General features: G+C 43.1%; 2 protein-coding genes across 3 annotated transcripts; both read left to right on the top strand.

The window, feature by feature from the left end:
* Nucleotides 1–2,021: 2,021 nt before the first annotated feature.
* On the top strand, nucleotides 2,022–4,946 carry LOC133920054 (ABC transporter I family member 21-like). 2 transcript variants are annotated; one of them, XM_062364685.1, is made up of 4 exons: nucleotides 2,022–2,550; nucleotides 3,327–3,378; nucleotides 3,730–3,851; nucleotides 3,931–4,946. In XM_062364685.1, the coding sequence occupies exons 1-4, from the start codon at nucleotides 2,542–2,544 to the stop codon at nucleotides 4,006–4,008; spliced, it is 261 nt and encodes an 86-aa protein (XP_062220669.1). In that variant the 5' UTR covers nucleotides 2,022–2,541; the 3' UTR covers nucleotides 4,009–4,946. The 2 variants fall into 2 exon arrangements, with proteins under 2 accessions (XP_062220669.1, XP_062220670.1); XM_062364686.1 differs by having other exon boundaries at nucleotides 3,926–4,946.
* A 3,118-nt stretch (nucleotides 4,947–8,064) lies between these two features.
* On the top strand, nucleotides 8,065–12,764 carry LOC133920053 (uncharacterized). The gene is made up of 14 exons (XM_062364684.1): nucleotides 8,065–8,569; nucleotides 8,677–8,717; nucleotides 8,928–8,997; nucleotides 9,114–9,262; nucleotides 9,381–9,476; nucleotides 10,573–10,643; nucleotides 10,814–10,875; nucleotides 10,951–11,014; nucleotides 11,114–11,198; nucleotides 11,285–11,411; nucleotides 11,531–11,604; nucleotides 11,674–11,734; nucleotides 11,819–11,919; nucleotides 12,057–12,764. Exons 1-14 carry the CDS (start codon nucleotides 8,494–8,496, stop codon nucleotides 12,384–12,386), a joined length of 1,407 nt encoding a protein of 468 aa, XP_062220668.1. The 5' UTR covers nucleotides 8,065–8,493; the 3' UTR covers nucleotides 12,387–12,764.
* Nucleotides 12,765–23,034: the final 10,270 nt, after the last annotated feature.

Genomic DNA, 23,034 nt, shown 5'->3' with positions numbered 1-23,034 from the left:
GTTAGATTAATAATTCAGTTTGACAGCCGGAACTACTACCATCCACGATGTAGCCATGTTATTGTTACATGGCCTGACAGACCGGCTGGAATAGCAGCTTGCGTTTGCTGTTCCCGAACGTTGGGCGTTGCTGTATGAGATGATACGAGAATGTGTTTGGTTAGATGTATTGGATGATACGAGAAAATATTTAGTTACTTAAAAGCCATGTATTATATCCATGTATAGCTCAACTGTTTTAAACAAATAATAATTTGTTATTATCAACAAACTATGTTAATTAATACTAATTATTACTAAATATAATTAATCATAACTTAAGTGGTAAATAATCACCTCTAAATACCCATAATAATAAATAGTTATGGTTAATAACAGCTAATTATAATTAATATTTAACTAAAAATCCTTAATAACTATTGATAGTCACTAATCATTACTAACAAGTGATCAGCGGAGTTGACAGAACTTGTACAGTACGTTCAGCAATTTTTTCTAAATAGGGTGGTACAAAATATTAAGGAAATATTCTTAAAATCAATATCACTTTGTCCTGGATGAAATGATACGGTTGAGACAACCAAATACAGAGACATAGTATACCCAGAATCATGGGATCAATGTCACTGGTGAAGTCCTGTTTTTATTCAAGGAGAATATTGGGCCCAGAAACTACAAAATGGGCCTGGAAGAACGGGAGAAGCCCAAGCCTGGCAGTTGGTATCGTGGGCTATGTTGAACGCTACGCATGGGAGCTGACGCGCCACAGCCAGACAACCACCGAGTAGGGATCGTAATCGGTACCGATAAGTGCTTATTTATGTTATACTTGTCGATTTTTTTATTTATTTATGGATATATCTATAAACATTTATGGATGAAGAGTCGGTCACAAACCTATTATCTATTGGTATACTTGTTTACTTATAGGCGGCACTATGATATTGTGTGATAGGACGGTGTGGCGATGGCAGCGACGAGATAGGGTTGTGGGGTGTGCTGGGGCGGGGTGGGACATGGCAGGGCAGGGCAGGGCAAGGTAGGGTGATGTGAGGTAGACTGGGGAGGCATGGGGCAATAGCGACAGGTCAGAGCGGTGCGACCAGGGCGGCAGCGGAGAGACGGAGTGGTGATGGCATGACGGATGGATTAGGATGAGGTATTTATATAATGTAGAATATTATAGTTTAAAAGTGAGATATTTATATGACGGGTATAAGATTTCACAGATATGGATGTATCTTATCTATTGTCATACTTATTTACTCTCGAATAGTATTTTTTACCCACAAACACTACAAACATACCCATTTGCTACATATACTTATACTATTTAAGTATTTATCCATAATTAAATAGATAACCAAGATAAATTACCATCTATATCACTGAGTACCCGGACGTTCTCAAACTTTTTTAAGACTTTATATATATTTCTTAAATATTTCTTTTTTAAAAAATCATCTATTAGCATCGCTTATCGAAAATACGACAGCTTTCCAACCAGCAATAAATTTAAACATAAAAAATATTACATTCTATTACTCTATTTTTTTAAAAATATTATTAAACTAGTTATGAAAACTTCTTAAAAATATATAATAATAGTCTAAATGTGTGATTTTTTAAAACGAATGTTTATTTTTATAATTTTCATCGAATATAAAAAAATCACACACTCCCAAAGCCTCCCTAAAAACGAAAACTAGTAGAAGAGATCTACAACGAGACAGAGACAGAGGGAGAGAGGGTTGTTCGGATCACTAACCGGCGGCGAGGCGACGGTTGTTAGTATTAATCTTGACTTGTGTAGTTAGCATGTATGTCATACGGGTCTTTTAGCTAGTTTGTGTTAGTCCGCAGCTGTGTGTTGCAGTGCGGTGCAGCTAGCTGATCGATGATTGAGTCGTCATTAGATTAAGCAGAGTTAGTGAGCTGCATACAGGAAAGTGGCCGTCTTATGCGGATCATGGAGACACGACATGCATGAGTTAGTGGCTTGTGCGTGTGCGTGAGACTCGGCCAACAGGTTCTTGCATGCGGCTGGGAGCGAGTCCTCAGGTTGGTTAGCTTCATACGTGTGAGGAGGGAGTGGAGCCCGGGTATGCGTGCGTGGCGTGAGTCCCGGGCAGTTTGTTGCTCCGTGTGCATGTCAGTGAAGCTATATAAGCTGTGTACTTGCTTGGCTAATTGGGAAGTGAATACAGACAATAAGAAAAGGGCGTTCGTTGCCGGTAAGTCTGTGTGTGTTAGCTTCTCCACAGTACTGCTTGCTAGCAACTCTTGTGTTTGCGTGTGTCCTCCGAGCAGCGTGAGTTTCTGTCTGCTGCGTCCAGTGCCGCGTGAGATCGCGTAAGTCGAAGGAGGCAGCTCCAACAACGGTGCGGATGGCCGGCAGCGAGGGAAACAGCGACGAAGGCTGGCGGCGGAGCGGCATCGAGGTGAGCGCCCTGCAGTTCGGCTACGACGGCCAGCCGCCGCTCTTCGCGCGCTTCAACCTCCGCATCGCCCCCGGCTCCCGCTGCCTCCTCGTCGGCGCCAATGGATCAGGTACGCGTACACCTAGCCCTAATCCCTGCTCTCAGCAACGGTTCTTCTCATGGATAGGCGTCTCGCGTCTATTTGGATTGGCCATCAAATGCTACCTATGGTTTAATAAAAGAAAAATGTCCAGTATATAGGTTTACGGGATGAGATGAGATGTGATTATTACTAGGTTATGTTTGCGACTTAGGATATTCTATTGTGATGTAGAGTAGTTTACACTACCTCATTTGTTTCACGATATCTTGAAGTAACTGTCGTCTAATTTGGTCGTTGTTTACGATCGGGATTGCCGCATTCAGATGACCCCTCTGATGAGGGAAATGGTGTTGTTCATAGTGGTATCCTTGAAATTGTGGAGTTCTACAATCTGTCAATCTGGTGCTGTAATGTAACCTTGAGGGCAACACTGCCTTACACGTGTGCTGTGCAGTCTGAACAAAGTGACTTATGCAATGTAGTTAATTATACTATAGCCTTTGGGTGATGAAAGCTAATCAAATGGAGCACAAACTAGTGATGTTTTTGTTGGATCTATTTAGTGCTACTTCCCATTGTTTTTCAGTGTATGACCCGTGTGCATTACATCAAAGTGTCTGTGTCTTTTGCCTTTCTTTCTGAAGGAGATCGAAAGGTGTCACAGAACTTTTAATTGAGATCCATCACCATCTCAGAGCTTGTCTCAATAGTTGTATGGCACCAGTATGTTGTAATGCAGAAGATGGTGCCTAGTAGGTTTCTTAGAGCATTTTCTCTGTCTCACATGCAAGCAACTTTCTCAGGGTGATGTTCCACTGCAAGGTGACTTCTCTGCTGAGCACACGATTTTTGGAGGTATTCTATCACACAATATTGCTCATCATTTCAACATATCCCATACTTGGGGGTTCTTATTGACAGAAGAAATCATGTGTCTCACATACTCCTTTGTCCTTGAATTGAAACCCCTGATTGCTTCAATCATCTCTTGTAGATGACTTCCTGCTGGCATGGTTTTTTTTTAAAAAATTAAATAAATGCTGCTTCCAACAGTTGTGGTTTACTTTTCCCTAGTTTAATAATGCCTTCAGCTAATAGATAGGCACTAAAATCAGCATTACTGATAGTAGAAAATCTTTTCGCATTTCATGCTGGTGAGAGTACATGTAAACATGTGTTTCATTCTCTACCCTGAAATATGAGCAGTTGACGGGGTTGATCCTGTTAGGCGAGAGAAGCTGGTTGATCTGCAATGGCACATGCATAAAGTTTCAGATGGACAGCGCCGCAGGGTCCAAATCTGCATGGGTCTTCTTCATCCATACAAGGTGATGTTTGGTTCCTACTTGTTGTGTGGATTCTGTTATTTAAGTTAATATTGAATGCCACCTTAATGTGGTAGGATAGAAGAACTATTATCGAGGAATTGTTATTTCAAGGGAACACTCGTGCAAAAGTTTTTTGTTGATCTCTGACGCAGCATAGTTTTTTTTTTTGTATTCTTGAATACTTGTATGTAATGTGGTGGGCACTATTGAGTGAGCCTGATTAGATGGTTGTGTTAAAAAAAAACTCGACCACAAGGAGAAGACGTCCCTGGCTTTGTCTTAAGAGAGGGGAGTAACGAACCCTTTAGAGAGATACTCACATGACTTGCAAGCACCCCGGTTCGAGCCTAGGTGAGCGGCCTCTCAGCTGGAGGTTCTACCAACCGAGCTATCGATTGGTTCTCAGATGGCTGTGTGTTCATGCCAAAGAAAAAGATAGCTGTGTTGCCTTGATTGTTCCAAGAATATTTCCAATGAGTACATATTCTTCTGCTCGGAAGACAAAATATGTAAGATAGTTGTGTTGGCATACAAGTTATTCTCTATGGGAAATGTTTGGGTGAGCATATGGGAAGTTCCCCACCCTTATCTGTATTCTGTACATGAACATCAAGTGATATGCTGTGATAATCGTGAGGGCAATTCTCTTGTTGGGTATTTGATGGACTGGAGACACGGGCTACCGACGTTGCAAACATTCAGGAAGGCGAATTGAGAAAATCTGCAAAATACTCGGAGATTGAAGTACTAAAGAGTACCAAAAACTTGCTGTCAGTAGTTGAGTCATGGCTCCGATCTGAGACCAAACTCCCCAAAAAGGAACAACCTCCACGTTCTGAGACCCAGCCCAGACGCTCGTCACCGTTTGATGCTTCGCCTTTCCGTTCATCTCGCCACATGGCATACCACCGTTGATGATTTTGCACCTCTACATCTATCTTTTGTTCCATTTAGTCGTATAGTTATGAAATATGTCATCTTTTATGCTTTACTCCCTTGTATACAGCAATATATATCTGTACAATAAAGTTAGCTTGCTCGTGTTGACGAGCAATAGGTGCTCACCATGTTTATCACTGTACTGCTTCCAGATAATCCTATGCTAGAAAGAATTCAGTCCTGTCTCTCTCTAAGGAGGCTTGATATATTCTGAAGTTTTCACGAGTCTCACGAGAAAGCAATGTGTAGCTGTTTCCTGATGCTGGCACTTTGTATGTAATCCATAAACTGTGTAGGTCTGTGGGTTGCACAAATTAACTTTTGAAGCAATCCTGCCATGGTTACTTGGTCAACTTTGCCTAACAGCTACCAACGCTTTGATGCTTTTCTTTGCCTCCATTCCATGTGCGCAAGTCCCAGGCTGCTTGCAACTTGGACGCGTTGATTGTCTGGTCGTGGCTCCACTGCCTGCCTGGTTTCTTTATCCTTGTTAATCTTATCTGTAATGTGTTCCACATGATTGATTATACGGGAACAAATCCGACATGCAGGCGTTGTCTTTGTCGATTTCGCCGTACTGCCATCCATGTCCGGTGCCCATCGCCCATCGGTATCCAATTACTTCACTAGTGATAACCAGGTAGCCTGTTTAGTGGTGACCGAAACCAGTGCAGTACTTCGCAGATAATTTCAACTTACGGTAGCAGATCTCATATTCAAATAGTACATGCCTCTTCAAATAACCAGTTAGGCTTTTTTGGAACCCATGATTATTAAAATACAGGAATAGAAAAAACATGGGATTGGAATATCCTGACACATTGAATCCTATAAAATAGAAAAACATAAAAAAATACAGGAACGACCGTTTGGATGGAGTGCAGAAAAAACACGTGAATAAGAAGGAGATAGATACTCAGAAAATTTTCCATATGATTGTCTCTCATGTTACAATTCCTCCAAAATTCCTATGAAAGAAACCATTCCATAAGATTATCAAAAGGAATTTGAGAAGCTCATTTCTTTGTTCCAAAAGGCCTTTATAGGAAAAATCCTAAAGATTGAAATCCCTTAAAATTTCTATGAAAATCCTAGGATCCCAAGGAGCCCTTATTTTTTTTTAGAAAATTGATAAGCATCCGGCAAGGAGCCCTTAATTGGCAACTGATTTCCTTCTAAGTAATGACTTTCTATGCAAAACTTGTAGCGACGTTCATTAATTGCTTGTTTGGTGTTACTGACGAAATCATGGTATCTTTGCATCAGATTCGGACGGGTCTGTGCGAGTACGTACTAGTTCTTTGATTACTATTTCTCTGTCGCAATGTCACGAGGAAAATGCTTTGATTTCGCGTGTAAATAAAGCAGGGCAGAGCAGCAACGAGAAGAAGGGGTTTTGCGTGGAAGCTACCATTGCCGTGCTCGGCCGTTCGTCGTCCCATGAGGACCGGACTCGATCACATCCGTCTGATCATGCGGGTCGACGGCTGGGATGATCTGGTCGCTCAGATGTACCCGTGCGGGCAACCAGCGGAGCTGCGGGGCAAAGGCCGCAGAACGTGTCGGCGCCACCGAACCATCTAGGCCCCACCACGAGGCTGCGGTTTACCGGGTAAAAGCCAGAAAAAATAGATACTGCTACCACTTGCAGCGCCTTTCATTTCCTGAAAAAAAAACGGCCACGTCATTTCATCGGGCTTCTTCTATCTGTACTTCTATAAAATAAATAAATTATAATAGATTCAAATGATATTTACTGTATAATTTACACGATCAACCTATTCACAATTAAAATTGATTCCTCATATACTCTCCTCTTAATTGTTTAAAAATTTCTAATCGGTTTAAAAACTTGAAATTAATAAACGCTATCGACATAAAAAATATTAATATGCCATTATTTATTTCCATCTATATGTATGTATTTTTTGTTTTTCAATTATTTTTTCTGTGATTTTTTTAGCCCTTCTCATATATTATTGATTTCACTATGTATAGAACACGTGTGTGATTGCTATTTTAGTAGTGGTTGTCTAGTTGGTGTTCAGAATACATGAAGAAATGGAGCAATATCCGTGCACAAATAGTAGCTCTCAAACGTACGTACGTACCCTTTTTCTCTTTGCAAAAAGATGAAATATGTCGAGCATTTCTACTTGCTACAAACAACTTTTGTCGTTCGATTTAAAAACATCAGACAATGCACATTACCCGCAACAAAAAAAAAAGAAAACGAATCGTGTGTGTTGCAATACGCATCTACAGGGATCACATCGTTTCTGAAAATAACATGCATAAAATTCTTGTCGGGCAATGCTTTCAAAGTTGCAGGTCTTTCTCAACCGAGCATTATTCCATCGTAAAAGCGTGAGTGGTGAGCAACATTATATTATTATGTATGCTCTACACTAGTACACTATATCTTTATCGTCAAAATTATTTATGCTTTTGTGAAGAGATATAAGTTAAATGGAAATATAGTGTTGCGATTTTTATGTAGATTTTTTTTCTCGTAACATAGATAAATTTCTGCGGTGGTCACTGGTGTTGGTTTCCTTTATGACCACTAAAGTTGAATTTCACGTATTACTGTGTTCACTTGTTAACTTGGTGAAGTCAACGATTTTTTATGGATGAATTGGTTTACCTATTCTCAAGCAACGATCGTACAATTTTAGTGATCAACAATAGACCGTGTCTTCACACTTTTTACGTCTCGCGAAAGGCGTGGTTAGCATAAACTAAAATTCAAAGAAAATGTCTTTCGCACTTGTTAAAGAAAGTTCAAAAGAGAATAATCATTTTAGAGAGCACATGATCTAAACTGGTTAAGACGTCGTTAAAACTGTTTGGTAAAAACAAACACCGACGATTGTAGAATGGATATACTCTTAAAAAAACCTCGCATTCATAAGTGTTCCATGAGGCTGACTTTACCTGTGATACCGAGAAAAATTCTAATGTGCAAAAGGTCGTTTTAGTAGCAAAGTTTTCTTTCCTACCTCATTCTTGAAACAAACAAGTGAACAAAATGTATTTCTCCATGCTAGGGGCAGCTGGTATAGGGAAAAAAAAACTATGCTCAATGAACGCGAGGTAAAAACAAAATTATAATAATTGCTATCCTAAGTAATATATCTCTCTATTCCTTAAAAAAAATAAAGGTCTGGAAAAAAAAAAGGAGCAACAAAACAAGATGGCCGCACCTGTCAATTACCTGCTCGTAAATCTGTTTCTTTAACCGGATGGTGTCTATTTATACTAATCATCCTCTCCTCCGCACTCTCTTTTCCCTTCCTGGTCTCCTCCGTCTTCGTCTTGTTCTCTCCTCCCCTCTTTGTCCGCCGCTCCCTCCCTCCCTCTCTCTCCGTCTCCCGGCGAATTGGCCGAGAGGACCAGGAATTTCACTTGGAGAAAGGAAATTTTTGTATCTGTTTCTCCGGATCCGCACCCCGCTGTTAATTCGTTCGCCCGTTTGGCTTGATTCAGATTCATTCCTATTCGTTCTTCTTGTTCCTTTCGTTCGATTGGAGTTAGGCGCCGCCCCGGATTTCTTGCTGCTCTGTCTGGATCTGGTGTCGCTGAGTCCCCGTTGCCCCGAATCCCGATTCGATTCGGCTCGGCCCGGTGCCGGCCCGCCTCTGCGTGTTCGGATCTCGTCGGATAAGGTGGGAGGAGGCTTCTCGATTCGTCTGGGGACGAGATGGATCATGTGGTCGGGGGCAAGTTCAAGCTCGGCAAGAAGATCGGTAGTGGATCGTTCGGGGAGCTCTTCCTTGGTGAGTTCTCTGCCTATCCTCTTTTATTATCTTCAAAAAACGTCTTTTTTTGGCTGTGTGTTGAACGGATAAAGATGCTAACTTTGTTCTTGTTTTCTCGCTTGTAGCTGTTAATGTGCAGACTGGAGAGGAGGTCGCCGTCAAACTGGTATTGGATTCTTCTCCGATTTGCAATGCAACTTTTAGTTTGGTTTGATAAATTTAGCTGTGCTGGCTGGTTAAGTTTATGAAAGATCGCAAGAGCAAAATGTAGCGAAATGTCTTTGTCAGATAATGGACCATTGATACTATTTGTCAATACGGTTAGTTGTTTGGGTTGGTGGAAACGTTTGCCATTGGTGTTGCTATGATTTGTCAGGAAAATGTGAAGACAAAGCACCCACAGCTTCATTACGAGTCAAAGCTTTACATGCTTCTCCAAGGAGGAAGTAAGTTAATGTCGTGGAGCCTATACATGCAGTTCGAATTATGGAATGATACTTTGTGATTAGCTGCTACTATCGTGATGAGTTGAGCTGACCTTTTTTCCACCCCTTGGTTACAGCTGGCATTCCGCACCTGAAGTGGTTCGGTGTTGAGGGGGAGTATAATGTGATGGTGATTGATCTTCTGGGGCCTAGTCTTGAGGACTTGTTCAACTATTGCAGTAGAAAGTTCTCGCTGAAGACTGTTCTCATGCTTGCTGATCAGATGGTGAGAACACAAACGCTTCATTTTGAAACAAATTGTTTCGTTACTTGCATCTTCACAGCTCGTGATAACAAGTTTGTCGTGTCTGTCTTACCATATAAATGGCTGGTTTCTGTTTCAGATTAATCGAGTTGAGTACATGCATCAAAAGGGATTTCTTCACCGTGATATAAAGCCTGATAATTTCCTTATGGGACTTGGTAGGAAAGCCAATCAGGTTTGTTTTTATATCTGCCTTAATTGTTACTGTTTGACTCAAAGTATTTTCATGTGCAGTTTGCCTCTTAAACCCTTCGCTTGCGATGTAGCTTCGTGACCTTCGTGTTTGTGGTGCCAGAATGCCATAGCTCTTGATAATATGATTAGTCTTCTTTAGAAGACCCAAAATTTGCTACACAGTAGAGAAATATGCCTTGGGCATTTTAACTACTGCATCTGATGCATGGTTTTTAAGGCGTCGCCTAGGCAACAATGCGCTCCGGGATGGCAAGGCGTCGCCCACACCTTACCAAAAGCAGTGAAGAATGAGGGAGAGAGGAAGAAAGTGGGAGGGGAACCAGCCAACAAGGCCAAGCAGCCGCCGCCTCCCCCATCCCCGCTTGTTCCAGTGCCGGAGGCCAGCGCAGCGCTCCCTCCTGTCAGAGGCGGCGACCAATCTGGAAGGGGGCGGCAGTAGCCGTTGATGTGGCAGGGGGGTGGTGAAGCATGGGAGGGCCTGGAAGATGGAGTGGCTGGCATGCGGAGAGACGGGCAGCGAGCGGTGGTGCTGCGCTGCGCTGCAAGAGAAGGGTAGCGAGCGGTGGCGCTGCGATGCGTGCAAGAGAGACCTAGCGATACAGGGAATCGAGCATCCACATCACGGGAGGAAAGGGGTATGGGCTGGTTAGTGGGCTGGGCCAGACCGCTTCTCCCCTTTTTTTTTCTTCCTTTTTATTCCTCCTCCCGGCTGTTGTTTTGCTGTTTCTGGGTTGGGTATGGCGTCGCCTTACCTCGCCTCATAATTGCCTAAGTGTCGTGAAGGGGGTGGGTCGCCACACCTCGCCTTTCCGCTTTAAAAAGCATGATTATGATGTCTGCTGTATTGGTTAAATGTCATGATGGTTTCGTTATCTTACCTTTACTTGACAGATGACAGTATTCTTCTGCACGCCAATTAGTTATATAATGATGAACGGTGGATGATACACCTGTCAGCTCTTTTGATATAGGCTCTTAGCTATATTACTAACAATATCTTCTGATTGAGAAAACTATTATTTGGAATTGAAAACTCTTTGTCCACTTAGTGTTGAACATATTCTCTTTCATGGCAGGTATATATAATAGACTATGGACTCGCAAAGAAATATAGAGATCTTCAAACTCACAAGCACATCCCCTACAGGTTGGTCAAAATTGCTCTCTGGATTGCTGACTACATTTATAAAGTACTCCTGCATATACGATATGTTTCCCTTATTTTCTGGCAAAAGTTTATACCGGTAGTAATAATGATGTAAATACATTGTTCTTGTTGTAGTTTTAAGATGATATCATGCTCATTTAAATATGCAGAGAGAACAAGAATCTCACTGGAACTGCACGTTATGCAAGTGTCAATACCCACCTTGGTGTTGGTGAGTTTCTGTCATTGTTTGGCTGATTAATTGAGTATATTTTTTTGCCTAATGCAAGATTTTTCTTGGATGCAGAGCAAAGCAGGAGAGACGATTTAGAATCTCTCGGTTATGTCCTTATGTACTTCCTCAGGGGCAGGTTAGTTTGTGTCACTTCTTTTCACCATCTGCTATAATGGTTGCACCCATGTTTATAGAAATAGAATTACCGTTTCATTGATCATTTGGCTTCAAACAGCCTACCATGGCAGGGGCTGAAAGCAGGCACGAAAAAGCAGAAGTATGACAAAATTAGTGAGAAAAAGATGCTTACTCCCGTGGAGGTAGTTTACAAATAAACACTCAATAGTCCATTTAGTGAGAAAAACTGCAGTAAACAGACGTTTATATGTCGTTCATTATGGGTTAGGTACTCTGCAAATCGTACCCAACAGAATTTATCTCTTACTTTCACTACTGCCGTTCGTTGCGGTTTGAAGACAAGCCAGATTATTCTTACCTAAAAAGACTGTTCCGTGATCTCTTTATTCGGGAAGGTATGCTTTTTGAAATAATGTTTTCCCTTGTACTCAGTTCCTTCTTTTTTCATTCCGTATTGTTGTCTTCTACAAAGGACATGCCGCATTCCCCATTTCTAATGGCATTACTAATGCAGGATATCAATTTGATTATGTATTTGACTGGACCATTTTGAAATACCCCCAGATAGGCTCCAACCCACGGACGAGGGTATGCAATCATGTTGCTTTTTGACACATTATGTTGTTCGTTTGATTTCATCTGTTCTTCATGGTTTAGGCAAGTGAAAGAACTAGCGGAGCTGCTGGACCTTCTATCGATAAGATAGAGAAAGCCCCAGGTTTGTCCTAAAGCTCATGGAAGTTGTATAACAAAGCTATGACACAAACCACGCATGTTACAATATGAAAGCACCTTTGAACAGGCGAAGCATCTGGTAGAAGGAATCCTACCGGTTCTTTGAACCAGAGTGACAATTATGCACAGCGACCACGAGAGACCTTATCAATGTCATTGAAGGAAATTGTAAGTTAATTCTCCTTCCCCTCACGTATGATCTATGAAATGAGAGGATATTCACTGCTGGTAGTGCCTTTATTTTTTCCCTATGTGGTCCCTCACATGTCTCATGGAGTTCAACTGTGCATGACCCATTTTCTCAGATGCATAGCACAGATCGGTCTGGGGAAAGGACTGTGGAGAGACCTCGTACATCCTCCCATACAGGCAGTGCATCACGGAGAGCTACCGCATCAAGCAGCAGGCCGGCCTTATCTGCAGAACCAAGTGAGCAGCAGTATAACCGGACAAGCAGGTTGTTCTCTAGCAACAGTGGCAGTCGTCCATCTAGCACCCAGAGAGTTAATCCATCAGCGGGCGAGTCAAGGGCCACTTCCCTTTCACGGGCAGCGGTTGCGAGAGGTTCCCGTGATGAGCCCCTCCACCGCAGCCTGGAGCTTCTGTCTCTTGGTGGCGGCGGTAAAAGGAAATAAGGGGCAGAAGGCGGCATGCGAGAGCGAAAGGGAAGAACGCTGTTTGCAACTCTGTAAATGACAGGATATCACCTATTTGTCAACAGTTCCCCTGGAGCATCCCTTATTTCATAGTGCTCTGCTCCGGCCTGTTGTATCATTGCTTCATAGATAGCAATAATTTGTTGTTAATGTGTGTGGTGCTGTTGCGTTAGGGCCAAGTCCTAGCTTTGTGATGATTAATTTAGGGGTGGTCAAGATTCACTTATTTATGTTTCTTCACCCTTTTTTGCTGGACTTGGCAACTTTTCCTCCCGAGACAAGTGCTCGTGCATTTCTTGTTGAACTCTGAATTTGCTTATTCAACACAAGTTGATAAAGGGGGACTTCCTGTATAAATCGCTCTCTTTGTTTGCGTATTGTCACGGTGTCATGGCATGTCGGCAGTTGTGACAAAATGACATGTCAAGTCCTACAGGATCGCAATATGATGCAGAAGGTTTCTAATTTCTTTCCTAATATTTTAATAGAAAAATCGTTTCAGAGCTTTTGGTCTTGGAAGTAAGTAAGCATAATTAGGAAGTGTGGTTGGGGCCCTTGCCCATGGGGGAGATCTAGAGGGCAGAAGAACCAAAGCAAAAGTGAGAAGCTTGGAGAACTTTTACTTCAGTTTCTGCCCATTCCAGCAAATTTGCTATGCGATGCTTGCTGCTGAAAAAGTAAGGCGTCGTGTGAAGGGAGTCACAACTTGGGCAACATATCCTCGGAGAATGAGAATCTCTGCTTGTGGCTACACTAGCTCCACATTCTGCAAGTTGTTCGCTGGTTCCCACGGCGGAGCTCGCCGTCGCCGCGCTGGCGATACCCCAGTCTTATCGCCGCAGCCACTGCCTCTACACACTGGGCCAGACGCTAGCGACGATGGACTACCGACGGGCGTTCAGGGTCTGCCTTCCCATGAAGCCATGAGTGCGTCGCACTGGCGCAGGCACAGCCGCACACAGGAGCGAAGACAGTGAACCGGGCGCAGATCCTGAATTGTTTATTTTTTATATTTTCTAACGTAAATATTTATAAAAATATATCTGAACAGAAAGATTATAAAAATAGACTTCTATTGCTCTCTAAAGAGATACAACCTTTTAAAGGGTGATTAGAGTCTAATCCATCCTCAGGGTCACCGTCCCTTGTCACCCCTGAGAGGGTGGTTAGCCACTGCCGCTCTCTAAGGGGTGGTTAGCCCGTGTGCGGTCCCTCTGTACTTAAAAAAAGTTGAAATTTAATTAAAATAACCATTTTAATCTAAAAATAAGAGATAGGGAGGAGAGGAGAGGGAGACAACGTGGCAAAGTTTCGCTGTTTTTGATCTGCGGGTGTTTTGGATCTCGGTTTCCGATAATTTTTTTAGATTTTTGTTTTTATTAGTAATTAAAATACCACTAGATCTATGATTTAGCGACATAACAATAGTTACATTAAAATAAGGCTTTTTTGTATTTTGTAGTATATTGTAAAGATCTATTTTAATATGGTAGGATAGCCATCAGATGTATAGTTGTATTTAGAGTATAATAGTTTTGATTATCTAGACTTTAAAAATAGTGATGGAGGTAATAATTATATATTTTATTAAGTAGATAGAGGTTTAATTAGTTTAAATTGGTTAGTTTATAGTGAACTAAACATATTGTTAGATGATCATCAGTTCCGATAATTTTGTCAGAGTTTCGATAATCATAAGTATATAGTTGTGGTATTAACATTGAACATATTTTTGTATGTTTCCAGTGTGCCCGATAAACTATATTTTTAGATATATTATGGTGAAAATTAAATTGTTTATGGTCCTAGTGGTGTAAATCTCTCAGGATTTCAGCATGTTGTAAGGGACTTAGTAACGACAGGACCTTATTGGGCATGTGCAAGTGGCTGATGCGTCATTTTCAACCGGATCTCTAGCACCATGAGCTTAAGCTGAGAGCTATGCTAAGCCATGCTAATCAGGAGTACTTTAGGAAGCTCGTCTCGATTAATATGATAGCTAATTGAAGGCAATACGTAGATATAACATACAAGCGTGGTCTCCCTTTTTGTGCTGTTAGCTGAGGTGTACCAAAATGATCTAACAGAGATAAATATTGGGAAAGCAGTAGCAGGAATAAGTCAGACAGTGGTGGATGAAGCGGACTCGATAATTGTGGGGGGACAAGCAGGATATTGGGAATGTGCAGGAGATACAGTCGAGAGGTGTAGCCGATAAGGGAGAGCACATCTCTAGCATAATTGAAGAGAAGAGATGGAGAGGGATGATCAGGATCTCGAGGAAGCTATTGCCGATAAGGATTCATTCGATGAGGAGAAAAGTTCTCCTATTCCTACATAGTGGAGGAATCAAAATTTTTCAAAGCTAGTGGTCAGTGAGGGTCATCGGACACCGTGGGAATATCATGAGAACAATGTGTCCTAGGATGCTATGTACCATAATAAGGAGGTTGTTATTAATGCAGTAAAATATTGGTTACTATCTCTTTAGAGGCAGTTTAAGGTTGTGAAGTCAAGCAAAAAGGAGTACGACATTAAGTATTTGGTGCCTAATTGTCCTTGGCAGGTGCACACATTGAGGGGAAGTGAATTGATCATTAGGAGTGCTCAATAGTTAAGGAGCATAACTGTCACATTGAGGAAATAGAGTTCTCCTACCGGAATCTATCATTTGCTTTTGTTGCAGATGTTATGTATAGAGAAATTTGTGAACAACCTAAAGTATGAGCCATAATTAATACTCCGTGTTATTGAGAAAAAAAATTCTAGTAGACAATAAGTTATGCCAAGGCATGGAGGGTGAAACAGAAGGTATTGAGATGAGGTTTGGGTCATATGAAGCATCATATGATAACTTACTACGTCAACTAGCCACAATATATGCAAAAAACCCTAGAAGTTACTTTGACATCAAGCATTACCCCTCAAATGAAGTGTTTGGAATGTGAGTATTGTAATGTGCCTTGATGTCAAGGTATGAAATAATAACAACTAATCCTGTCGAGGTCTACAACTGAGTTATGCAGGGTATGAGGTCTCTCCCTCTTTTTAGAATTTTTGAATGTATTCTGCATGGAACTTGCAGATATTTCATTGATCGCTACACAACTGCTTATAAGGCAATGGCAGATAACCGTATATTGTATGAATCGATGCTATGTGAGTACATGGAGAAGGCAACAAAGAAGGTATATATGCACCGCGCAAATCAGGAGGGAACTGCAGAGCACAAGTTTAATGTCTTGTATTGGGATAAGGGTCGTAAGGATGGCAAACGTGAGTTCCATGTGCAAGAGTGCATGCTTAGGAATTGAACATGCATATGTTCGTGCTAGAAGCCACTATTTCTACATAGATCGTGCACACACGTCATAGCTATATGTGGAGAGTCTAATATGTTACGCTAACAATATGTTTGCCGCTACTTTATAAATGATCAGATACTGAACACATAGAACCATGAGCCTTATGGCTACGTCATTATTGATACTTTATAAGTGATCCAGGTCCCTCGCGAATCCATGAGTCAGACTTTGAGAAGATAAAATACACACCGGGAGGTCGACAAACTCTATAGATTTGAAATGATATGGATGAATCTGAGGTAGGTCCAAGGGTGAAGCAATGTAGCAAGTGTGATGAAACTAATCACACATACAATAAATGTCTAAGAAATACACTTGGTGTGTAGATGGGGTCATGACAGCGGTCAAGTGAATGTGTTTATCGTATCTGGATGTTATATTTGTGATATTTTTGCCTAACCTATGTACATTGTATTTAATTGTGTATCTATATGTTATAATTTATTCATGTAACTATGTGTACCTATATGATATACGTTATTCATATAACTATCTGTATATGTAATCTGTTCATGGAACTGTAGGTACCTGTATGTTATACATTGTTTATATAACAATGTGTATATGTATGGTACGAACTGTTTATATTTGTTTTCAATGCAAATATGACGCACTCACCGACCCCGAGCTTTTTGACCTTGCAGTTGATAAGAAGCACCGCAGCCAGGGACGAAGCCAGGGAGGCAAGTGGGGGCCTAGCCCCCTCCCCAAAAGATGGATGAATTTCCACATATACCCTTTAAAGTTCAAACATTTTTCATATAAAACATAAAAATTTCTCTATTTGGCCCCATCATATTTGGTTATTTATATTCCCCCCTATTTTCTTTCTAGTTCCGTCCTTGATCGCAGCTTCTTGTATGTCATTCACCAGACTACACGAGCCCTAAAGCTTAGCTCATACTGATCCATCGCAGACGTCATTGATGCCCCTTTCAGGTCCAGTGGGGTCAACGCAGAGTCGTCCAGGAGGTCTGATGTGTAACGACCTCTACTAGGGTTGGAATACACATCGCCACCTCAACCACACCCTCTAGGGCTGGTAACAATAGGTACGCCTTATTCATATGCACGTCGGTTAAAGATATTTTTTTCTTACCAATGCATTGATTTTAAAAAATATGTTAGGTGCACCTACACACTTAACAGCGTAGAGACCTAGACCATAGTTAGCGCTGACACATTCCAACGCTATTGAGCATCTACGATGCATTAATGCTCATGCCAGACTTGCGAGAGGCCTTAATCAAGGCCCTTCAATCTCCTCATGTGTACGAGACAGCTAGGGCCAAACATCGGCTCCTCAACACCCTTGCTGAAGCTAATGAGATTTCATTCTCCGAAGAAAATAAGATGGTCAAAACTAAAAACCATAATCGACCACTCTACATCGAAGGAAACATTGGGAGCGCACATCTTCGTCATGTGCTCATAGACCCAGGCTCCGCGGTCAACCTTATGCCTATTCACAGTTTGACATGAGCCGAGTACACAATGGATGATCTCGAGCTGACAAGCGTGGTCATATGTGGCTACGACAGCAATGGGAGCAGAGCGTTGGGCTCCATCACAGTGAAACTGCAAATGTCCACCTTCAGCTTCAAGGTGAAGTTCTTCGCCATTGAGTTTGTGACGTCCTACTCGACGTTGTTGGGTAGACCCTGGATACATAAATACCAGATTGTCCCTTCTACATTGAATCAATGCTTCAAATTCATGGATAATAAGGGAGAGCAACACCGAATCATCGGTAACCTTTCCCTATATATGGTGCAATAGGTGCACCATGCAGATGCCAAGTATTTCTTCCCAAGTGCCGATGGAGAGGAGCGTTTTGGACTTTGAGGGTTGCACCGAGCATGGTCCCCTTACTCAAGAAGTCCGGAATCAAGTTGGAAAGGAACCAGTGATTGCCAGTCAGAACAACTCGTAAAGAAGGATCGTCTCCCTCGTACTAGGTATGGACTCGGCTACCGTCCCTTCGCCTCGTGTGAGAGCGATGGAGAGGATGATGATGATCCCGAATTCGTCACATGTAACGCTATTTGTGCAGGTGAAAAATGGGGGCATGAGGATGATAATGAGACGTCATCTGATGAAGAGGGCTTGATCGAGATACATGAAATCCCTCATCAGCCCCGATCATTCTGCGCTGCAGCTAACGCCCAACATGGCTTGAGAGACGAGCAATACCTCTTGGCAAAGATACATGAAGCAACGCCAGTTCGTCATGGAGAAATCCTCAATGCTACCCTGACTCCTTATCAGTTGGAGGATGGCGGGCAATAGACTATAGATGAGCTTGTAGAGATTAATCTCGGGAGTGAGGATGATCCTCGCCCCACTTTTGTAAGTTCTACGCTCTCATCCGAAGAGCGTGAAGATTATAAACAATTTTTAATAAATTATCAAGATTGTTTTGCATGGTTGTACAAAGAAATCCCGAGTCTTGATCCACGTGTCGCTACTCATAAGTTAGCGATTGACCCGCAGTTTCGTCCCATTAAATAACATCTGTGGTTCCGCCCGGAGTTACAAGATGACATCATTGCCGAGGTTGATAAGTTGATTAAAGCAGGGTTTATCAAAGAGGTGCAATATCCTCGATGGCTCGCTAATATCGTACCGGTAATGAAGAAGAACTGGCAAGTTCAGGTCTGTGTAGACTTTCGTGACCTGAATTGCACCTGCCCGAAGGACGATTTCCCTATTCCGATCACCGAGTTGGTGATTGATGCTACTACAGGTTTTGGAGCCCTCTCTTCCATGAACGGGTTCTCTGGCTATAACCAAATCAGGATGAATCCACATGATGCCATTGACAGGGCATTCAGGATCCCAAAGGGCAATTTTTACTATACAGTAATACCCTTTGTTTTGAAAAATGCAGGTGCTACCAACGTGTTATGACGGTCATATTTGATGACCTCATCCACCAGTCCGTAGAATACTACATCGACGACTTGGTAGTCAAGAGCCGAGAGCGTGAGCATTATCAAGAAGATTTGTGTGTCATATTTGAGAGACTGCGCAAGTACCAACTCAAGATGTACCTGCTCAAGTGTGCCTTTGCCATACAATCTGGTGTTTTCCTAGGCTTCATTGTGCGCTACCGAGGTATTGAGATCAAGCCCAAAAATATAAAAGCAATCCTTAAGATACCTTTGCCAGAGAATTTTAAATGAGCTCAAGTATTTGTAGGGAAAGCTAATTCAGCCCTTCTCCAAGCTCATGAAGAAAGGCGCATCGTTCATTTGGGACGAGCAATGTCAAAACGCATTCGACAACATTAAGCAGTATCTGCTTCATCCACCTGTGCTCATGGCCCGCATCAAAGGGTGGCATCTTATCTTGTACATCGCAACACAACACGCTTCTGTCGGTGCCCTTCTTGGGCAGATTAATGATGAAGGCAAAGAAGTCGCATGCTACTATCTCAGCAGGACCATGGTGGTAGTTGAATGCAATTACTCCCCCATTGAGAAGCTCTATCTAGCGCTAATTTTTGCGCTCAAGAAGTTACGCCATTATTTGCTAGCACATGAGGTCCAGCTCATTGCACGAGCAGACCCTGTGAAGTACGTCCTTAGCCAGCCCGCTCTTATAGGCAAGGTCGGAAAATGGGCGTTATTGATGATGGAGTATGACATCACATACGTTCCTCAGAAAGCCATCAAAGGGCAGGCATTAGCTGACTTTCTAGCGGTGCATCCCGTTTCGGATGATTCACCCTTAGTCATAGAATTACCCGATGAAACAGTATTCACAGTCGACACGGAAGCTCCATGGGAGCTCTATTTTGATGGAGCTTCACATACGGAGTCCGACCCCAATAGGACTCCTCGTAGAAGAGCCGGTGTGGGGATAGTGTTTAAGAGCCCCAAAGGAGAAACACTATGTCATTCATTTTCCTTGCTTAAGGAGGAATGCTCCAACAATGAAGCCGAATATGAGGCCCCCATCTTAGGGCTGCTTCTTGCACTCTCTATGGAGATACACATTCTTTATGCATACGGAGACTCTCAACTCATTGTGAGGCAGGTTAATGGAGTCTATGAAGTGCACAAGCCCGAGTTGGTTCCATATTGGGAAGCCACTCGCAAGCTTATGGAGAAATTCGAGCTTATACAGATTAGGCACGTCCCTCAAAGTAAGAACGCTTCAGTGGACACTCTTGCAAAGCTAGCCGTAGCCCTCGTGTTACCCGATGGGTAAGCAGAAGTGAAAGTTGAATAAAGATGGCTTCTACCAGCCATACTCGAACTCATCCCCGAAGACCACAAGATGAATGCCGTGGTAACTTCTAAAGTTGATGGACTAGATTGGCGTAAGCCTTTCTTGGATTATTTCAAGCATGACGATATGTCAAGTGACCCTGTCGCAAAACGCCAATTGCGAAGACGACTCCCCTTATACATATACAAAGCAGGAGTCCTATATCAATGCTTTTATGGGCATGATATGCCTCTTTGATGCATGTCCTAAAGCGAGGTAGATAAAGCCCTAAAAGAAGTACACGCAGGTGTTTGTGGTGGTCATCAGAGCGGGCCAAAAATGTATCATAGCCTAAAGCTTTCAGGAGGCTATTGGCCCAGTATGATGACCGATTGTATTCAAGTGGCATGGACTTGCCACGACTGCCAAATACAAGGGGACTTCAAGCATTGTCCCCCAGTTCCATAACACCCGACTGTACCCTCTTGGCCCTTCGACGCCTGGGGTATCGACATAATTGGCAAAATCAAGCCGCCGTCTTCTAAAGGGCAGCAATTCATTCTTGTAGCTACTGATTATTTCTCTCGGTGGGCGGAAGCAATCCCTTTGAGAGAAGTGAAATCCGAGAACGCTATCAACTTTCTCGAGTGTAACATCATATACCATTTCAGAGTTCCTCACCTCATCACCTCCGACAACGGACTGTCTTTCAAGTCAAGTAAGATCTACAAATTTGCTGAAAAGTGCAAAATTTAGTGAAACTACTCCACAGGGTACTACCCTCAAGCCAACGGATTGGCTGAAGCGTTTAATAAGACCCTTGTGGGCATTTTGAAAAAAGACAGTCGCAAAACACAAGAGGGACTGGCATGACCGTCTTTTTGAAGCATTACGGGCGTATCGGGTTATTGTTCGTACCCCGACATAGTCAACGCCCTACGTGCTTGTCTTCGGCACAGAAGCCATTTTACCACTTGAGCTGGAGCTTCCCGTGCTCCAGATTGTCGTGCATAATAAAATCAAACAAGATGAAAGGGTTCGCCTTTGGCTTCAAGAATTGGATGCCCTCGAAGAAGAGCGCCTCAACACCCTCCAAAATCTTCAGTTCTATCAACAAAACATGACCCGAGTGTATGACAAGCTTGTCAAACCTCCTGTATTCAGGAAGGGTGAATTAGTACTCATTTTGAGGTGCCGATCATTCTCACTGGCAAAAGCAAAGGTAAATTCGAGCCGAAGTGGGAGGGGCCCTACGTTGTAGAATAGGTCTTAAGCTGTGATAATGAATACACACTGCACAGAAGGTACATGTTCCTCTGTCTACGCTTAGGCGTTGAGGTTGACTCATTCTTCCTTCGAAGCAACCAACCGTTGTTAGTCCTGTACACTCCACCCCATCATCAATTCACCTGGGGATGACTATAGGAAAAGAGCAAGAGAGGGCTACCTTCCCGACACAAGTAGTGGGTATGTGTGCAGCTACTTGCCACCCCTGCGTGATCAAAACCAGGGCCTTAATACACAAAGTTGCCCGCGAGGTTTTAGTGCCAATCTGTGCCATACACAAATACAGCCTCCAAGGAGTACAAGATTGTCAGCGTGCTCTAGCCAAGGAGGTAGTTTGGGGAACTCCCACCGTTTTCAGAAGCACTTTTAGACATGTGTTCTTCACACGTACACTGATGTGCCATACAATTAAATGCAACTATCATGACTCTTTATCGTCTTCGGAGGAGGAATATCTTCTGGCCGTATCTTAGGGTCACCTCATAGCTCAATGACACAAGAAAAGCCCATATTTCAAAACATCAAATGCATCAAACATGGCTGTTAGTATGCATTTCCCCTTTATTATTAGATAACCATGTTTTCACAGCTATTGCAGCTTGATGAAGCAGAGAAGTACACAAACTTTGTGTTTACGGATCTGTGAAGTCTTCATCTTTATTGGCTGGCACCTCCCAAGGTCATAGTGGAGTTAGTCTTTCCTTCGACAACACTGGCTGGTACCTCCCATGGTCGCAGTGGAGTCGAGGAGTCCCACTGGAGCGGCGCTAAGTTTTGTCACAACTAAGGACTATCGAGAGCAGTGAAGCGTGCCAGTGCGGTCCACGTGAAACTGTGAAACCCTTCAACCCTATGGTCGGCACCGTGGTTGTTATATGGTCGCAATAGAGTTGATAAAATCCCTCAGGAGATCCTTCACTGGCTGTGACCTCCCAAGGTCGCAGTGGAGTTAATCTTTCCTTCGACAATATTGGCTGGCACCTCCCAAGGTCGCAGTGGAGTCAAACCCTTTTCAACAATACTGTGCAGGCACCTCCCAAGGCCGCAGTAGAGTTGGCGTGCTTCTTTTGAGGAGTGGCGCGTTTGTCCGCCACAAGTCAAAAATGTTCATCGCTGGCTGGCTCAGCAAAGCAGACACAGTGAAAGGCCCCGGAGTGATACTCGACAGTTGTTTTATTTCTTCAAATCCATGTGCACCAAGTCAAGCCCCACTCTTTTCCTCGCGCGGGCTCAACTTGGTGGGAGGCATTTGTACGACGGTATTTTGCCGTGTATATTTGTACATTTCCCCCTCATACATACATATATAAAAAAATAAAAGAAAAAAGAAAAAGACAGGCGAGCCCTTTTCTTTAGGCCGGCCCGAGCCGGCATAGCCTCCTTCCCTTCTCCTTTCCCTGCTGCGCGGCCCAACTAGCCTCCTTATCCTTACGTCTCTTGCCTTAGAGGGAGGCATCGACCACTATGCCCCTTTCTTCTCCCTCGCGTGCGCCGCCTCCTCCTGCGCCTCGCACACGTCGCCTGCGCTCGAGCCGCGCTCATGCTCCCATTCCACGCCGCCAGCAAAGCCGGCTCGCTCCTCTCCCCTCTCCCTCCTTTTCCCTTCCTTTGTTGCCTGGGCCAGAGTGCCCAAGCCCATGCTTCAGCCGCGCCACATGCGAGCCGCGCCACCTTGCGCTCGAGCCGCTCCCGAGCCACGCCGCCCTCTCCCGTGCACGTCCATCCTTATCCCCTCTTGATCTTATCTTCTCCTCCCCCCA

The sequence above is a fragment of the Phragmites australis genome, chromosome 5 (genome assembly GCF_958298935.1).
Source record: "Phragmites australis chromosome 5, lpPhrAust1.1, whole genome shotgun sequence".
Lineage (NCBI taxonomy): Eukaryota > Viridiplantae > Streptophyta > Magnoliopsida > Poales > Poaceae > Phragmites > Phragmites australis.
The sequence above is the reverse complement of the archived record's forward strand: the minus strand, read 5'-3'. Positions and strand labels throughout refer to the sequence as shown.